This window comes from Musca vetustissima, unplaced genomic scaffold (genome assembly GCF_032173495.1).
Source record: "Musca vetustissima isolate MV318-11 ecotype Yass unplaced genomic scaffold, APGP_CSIRO_Mvet_v1 utg42378, whole genome shotgun sequence".
Lineage (NCBI taxonomy): Eukaryota > Metazoa > Arthropoda > Insecta > Diptera > Muscidae > Musca > Musca vetustissima.
The window spans coordinates 65061-70602 of NW_026876029.1; the positions used below are offsets into that span (position 1 = coordinate 65061).

At 34.3% G+C, this 5542-nt stretch overlaps 1 protein-coding gene across 1 annotated transcript; it reads left to right on the forward strand.

Moving 5' to 3' along the window:
• On the forward strand, positions 1-1158 carry LOC133338562 (peritrophin-48). Its single transcript, XM_061546731.1, has 2 exons — positions 1-10; positions 89-1158. Exons 1-2 carry the CDS (start codon positions 1-3, stop codon positions 1156-1158), a joined length of 1080 nt encoding a protein of 359 aa, XP_061402715.1.
• Positions 1159-5542: the final 4384 nt, after the last annotated feature.

A 5542-nucleotide genomic window follows, 5' to 3' on the forward strand; every position in this document is an offset into this window, starting at 1 on the left:
ATGCATAAAGGTATGGTAGTGGAAGAAAAAAATTCTCAAGGTCCCTCTCTAATTTAAAAAAAAATTTTTTGTTGTCTTTCCCTTTCAGTTGAATTACTGTGTGTGGTCTCATTGGCCCTCTTTGGCCTTGGTTATGCCAAAACGGTGACCAAAGACATCCAAACACCCAGTGTTGAAGAACTTTGCTCCCTGTTGCCGGGTGCCACCATATTACGTCCCAATACCTGTACCAATTGGATTAGATGCCCAGCTTCGATGGAAACCGAGGAATTGGAAGAAGGTTCCTGTGTCAATGGCCTATACTTCAATAAGGATATGGGTTCTTGCGTCTACAAGGATGAAATGGTCTGCCCCTATGAATATACCGCTCCCGCCAAGGTTGAACGTTGTAATGCCAAAAATGAAGGTTCCTTCCTGCCCGATGAGGACAACTGCAGCGGTTATGTCTACTGTAAGAATGGTGCTGAAATCAAGGCCAATTGCCCCGCTCACATGGTATTCCATCCCACCAAATTGGAATGTGTCTATGGCTCACAGTATACCTGCCCCGAACCCAAACCCAAAGATGAAAAGAAAACCCATCCCGTCTGTTTGTCTCTGCCCAATGATGTCTTCTTTGCCGATAAAGATGATTGCACCAAATACAGTCATTGTCTCGATGGTAGCCTTACTTCGCACTCCTGCGGTGAAGAGCAAGCCTGGGATCATTTGAAGGGTACATGTGTGCCCATTGCTGATGTTGTCTGTATGCCAACGGCCAAAAAACCCGAACCTGAAAATCGTGTCTGTATCCAGAATGAAACCGTTATTGTTGGTCCCGTCTCGGATGGTGTCTCGTGCAGTGGTTATTATTTCTGTAAGAAAACCTCGGATGGTAGCCGTGATCGCAAACCTGAACATTTCTCCTGCAGCAATGGTCAATTCTTCGATACCCAAACTTTGTCGTGTCGCGATCGTTTGAATGTCAAGTGTGCCTTTGATCGCTGCGAGGGTACCGACAGCAAATATGTCAATGTGGCCGGTAACTGTAAGGCCTATGCCATTTGTGCCAATGGCAAGACCAATGATAAGGGTGCCTGTCCCGATGATTATTTCTTTGATGAACGCACTCAGGGTTGTACTCGCCGTATGATCAGCTATGCTGCCTGTTCGGCTTAAAAGGGAGGGAAATTGTAACAACAGAGAAAAAAAATATTTAGTGTTTTTGTTTGATTGCAAACCACTGTCAGTTAAAAAAATAAAAAAAAAATATTGTAAAAAAATATGAACAAAATTTAATTTATTCGAAAAATTGGCCAATTTTTTTTTTTTAATATCGATAAAATTGTGTACGATTTTTTGGAGTTATTTTTTTAGCTATTGATTTCTTTTGCTCGGTGTCTCATAGTGAAATTTACTTTAGACTATTTTTTCCCGTGGACACCATGCACCTTAATTAAAGTAATGCAGGACAAAGTGGCGCCCAATCAAATGTAGCGGGCAAAATGCCCCAAAATCGAATATAACCAATTTCCATTGCAATTTCCTGGAAACATATGATAGCTGCGAATTTTATTTGGTCGGTGACCCGTAGTGAAATTTAGTGTAGAATATTTTTTCCATTCGCACAATCCCGCTAAAACGTAATTTTGTGCGACAAAATGGCGCCCAATCAAAAATAAAGCACAAATGAGCCAAAAATGTTATTATCCATATTTATGACCTATTTCTTTGAGTTGTATTGTATCTACGGATTTTCGTTGGTCGGGAGCCTAATGCAAAATTTAGTGTAGAATATTTTTTTCATTTACACCATTCCCCTAAAACTTAAATTTGTTTGACAAATTGGCGCCCAAATGAAACTATGGTCGAAATGGCCCAAAAACTGATTATACCCAAATTGTTGGTGATTATTTTTGAAATATATTGATCACACGAATTTTATTTGTTCGGTGACCCATAGTGAAATTTATTGTAGAATATTTTTTTCATTTACACCATCCCCCTAAACCTAAATTTTGTTCGAAAAAATGGCGCCCAATCAAAAATAAAGCACAAAATGAGCCAAAAATGTTATTATCCATATTTTTGAGCTATTTCTTTGAGTTGTATTGAACATACAGATTTTTTTTTGTTCAGCGACCTATAGTGAAATTTCATGTAGAATATTTTTTCCATTGACAACATTCCCCTAAATCTAAATATTGCTGGACAAAATGGCGCCCAAATGAAAATATTGTCAAAATGACCCAAAAACTAATAATTTCCTAATTGTTGGTGATCATTTTTGTAATCTATTGGCCATACGGATTTTAATTGTTTGGAGACCCATAGTGAAATTTAGTGCGAAATATATTTTCCATTGGTACCATACCCCTAACACTTAATTTTGTTGGACAATTTGGCGCCCAATCAAAAGTAGCGGGCAAAATGGCCCAAAATCGAATTTAACGAATTTCCATTGCAATTTCTTGGAAATATATGAACATCACGAAATTTTGTTGTTCGGTCACCCATAGTGAAATTTAGTGTAGAATATTTTTTCCATTGCTACTATCCCGCTAAATCTACATTTTGTTGGACAAAATGGCGCCCAAACAAAAAATAAAGACCAAAATGGTACAAAAATTATAATATCTATATTTTTGCATTATTTCTATGGAATCTATTGCAGATATCGATTTTGAATGGTCGGTGACCTGTAGTGAAATTTTGTGTAGAATATTGGTTCCATTTACACCATCCCCCTTAGACTAAATTTTATTGGACAATTCGGCGCCCAATCAAAAGTAGCGGGCAAAATGACCCAAAATCCAATATAATCAACTTCTTTAGCAATTTTTTTGGAAATATATGATAATCACGAAATTTTGTTGTTCGGTGACCCATAGTGAAATTTTATGTAGAATATTTTTTCCATTGCTACTATCCCGCTAAATCTACATTTTGTTGGACAAAATGGCGCCCAAACAAAAAATAAAGACCAAAATGGTACAAAATTATAATATCTATATTTTTGCATTATTTCTATGGAATCTATTGCATATATCGATTTTGAATGGTCGATGACCTCTAGTAAAATTTTGTGTAGAATATTGGTTCCATTTACACCATCCCCCTTAGACTAAGTTTATTGGACAATTCGGAGCCCAATCAAAAGTAGCGGGCAAAATGACCCAAAATCCAATATAATCAACTTCTTTAGCAATTTTTTTGGAAATATATGATAATCACGAAATTTTGTTGTTCGGTGACCCATAGTGAAATTTAGTGCAGAATATTTTTTTCATTGTCATCATTCCCCTAAAACTACATTTTGTTTGAAAAAATGGCGCCCAATCAAAAACTAAAGACCAAAATGGCCCAAAAAGATAATAATCTCCAGATTTTTGCAATATTTCTTCGAATTCTATTGCACCTAGAGATTTACGATATTCGGTGATCTGTAGTGAAATTTTGTGTAAAATATTTTGTCCATTGACATCAATTATCCAAAATAACGAATTATGGATTAAATTGACCAATTCCCAATATCGGACCCAATATTTTCACCTAACAAAATTTAAATAGATTTTTATGCACATTTTTATAGATTTATTTTTATGGCAACAGATAAATTTTGTTCTGTGACGCATAGTGAAATTTTGTGGAGTATAATTTTTCCTTTCATAACATCCCTCTAATAACACATTTTGCGGGACAATTTGGCGCCCAATCAAAAAAGGCCCAAAATTACCCAAAGAGTTCTATACACATTCTCTATTGGAATTTCATTCAAATATATATAATTCCTAGCGATTTATTTTGTTTTGTGACTCATAGTGACATTTTCTGAAGAATATTTTTTTTAATACGTCATTCAAAAATGCGATGTTTTTTTTTTAATTGGCGCCCGATCAAAAATAGGACCAACATTTTCCAACAAAACCATACACCAATGGCGCCCAATCAAAAATATTAACAAAATGACATAAAAACTGATATACCTAATTTCTATGGCAATTTCATTGAAATATATAACAATTATCGATTTCTGCTGGTCGTTGACCTATAGTGAAATTTTGTGTAGAATATTTTTTCCATTGACACTAGATCTCTAAAATAAAAAAATTCATGATTAATTTGGCCCAAAACGAGAAATAATCAAAATTTCACCCAACAAAAATAAACCACCAATTTACTGTAAATATTCCAAAGTTGTTATTGATATTTCAATGTTAAATATTATAATTGCAGATTTTTATTGGTCGGTGACCCATAGTTGCCATAAACCTCCTAAAATCAGGTCAGGTGTGAAAAAATGGCGCCCAATCAAAAAAAGGCCCAAAATTACCTAAAAAGGTATATACCCAATTCCTAAGGGAATAAATTTCCAAAATTGTTGTTGAATCGTATATGTAGCAGAAATTCTAGCGATTTTAAAATCAGGTCAAGTGCGAAAAAATGGCGCCCAATCAAAAAAAAGGTCCAAAATAACCTTAAAAGGTATATACCCAATTCCAAAGGGAATTTTAATGAAATATGTAGCAGCTAGAGATTTCTGTTGTTCGATGGCCTATAGTAAAATTTTGTAAAGAATATTTTTTTCATTGACATCAGCCCCCTAAAATTACAACTTGTGCGAAAAATTTGGGTCCCATTTAAAATAAACGACCAAATTGACCAAAAAAACAATAAAATTCATTTCTAAGGCAATTTAATTAAAATATGTAATACTTAGCGATATCTGTTGTTCGGGGACCTACAGTGAAATTTTCCGAAGAATATTTTTTCATTGACAGTAGTTCTCTAAATTGAAAAAATTTTGGTTAATTTGGTCGAAAACAGGAAACGATTAAAATTTTACCCTACCAAAATAAATCACAAATTTACAATGAATATTACCAAATCGTTTTCAATGTTTCAAAGCTAAATCTTATATCTGCAGATTTCTGTTATTCGGTGACCCATAATGAAATTCTATGTATAATATTTCCTTCATTGATATCAACCCCCTAAAACAAGGTCAAGTGCGAAAAAATGGCGACCAATCAAAAAAGGTCCAAAATGATCCGAAAAAGGTATTTACCAAATTTCTATGGCAATTTATTTGAAATATGTAATTCCTAGATTTTTCTGTTGGTCGGTGACCCATAGTGGAATTTGATGTAGAATATTTCTTTCATTGATGTCAACTCCCTATAATTAGGTCTTGTGCGAAAAATTGGCGCCCAATCAAAAAAAGGCCCAAAATGACCCCAAAAAGGTAGGTATACCCAATTCCTAATGGAATTTTAATGAAATATGTAGCAGATAGCGATTTCTGTATAGTAAAATTTTTTGAGGAATATTGTTTTCATTGACATCAGCCCCCAAAAATTACAAATTGTGCGAAAAATTGAGTCCCATTTAAATTTATAGTACAAATTGACCCAAAAAGGTATATACCCAATTTCTAAGTCAATTTAATTGAAATATATAGCAGTTAGCGAATTTTGTTGTTCGGTGACCTACAGTGAAATTTTGTGTAGAATATTTTTTTCATTGAGAGTAGACTTCTAAAATGAAAAATATTTGGTTAATT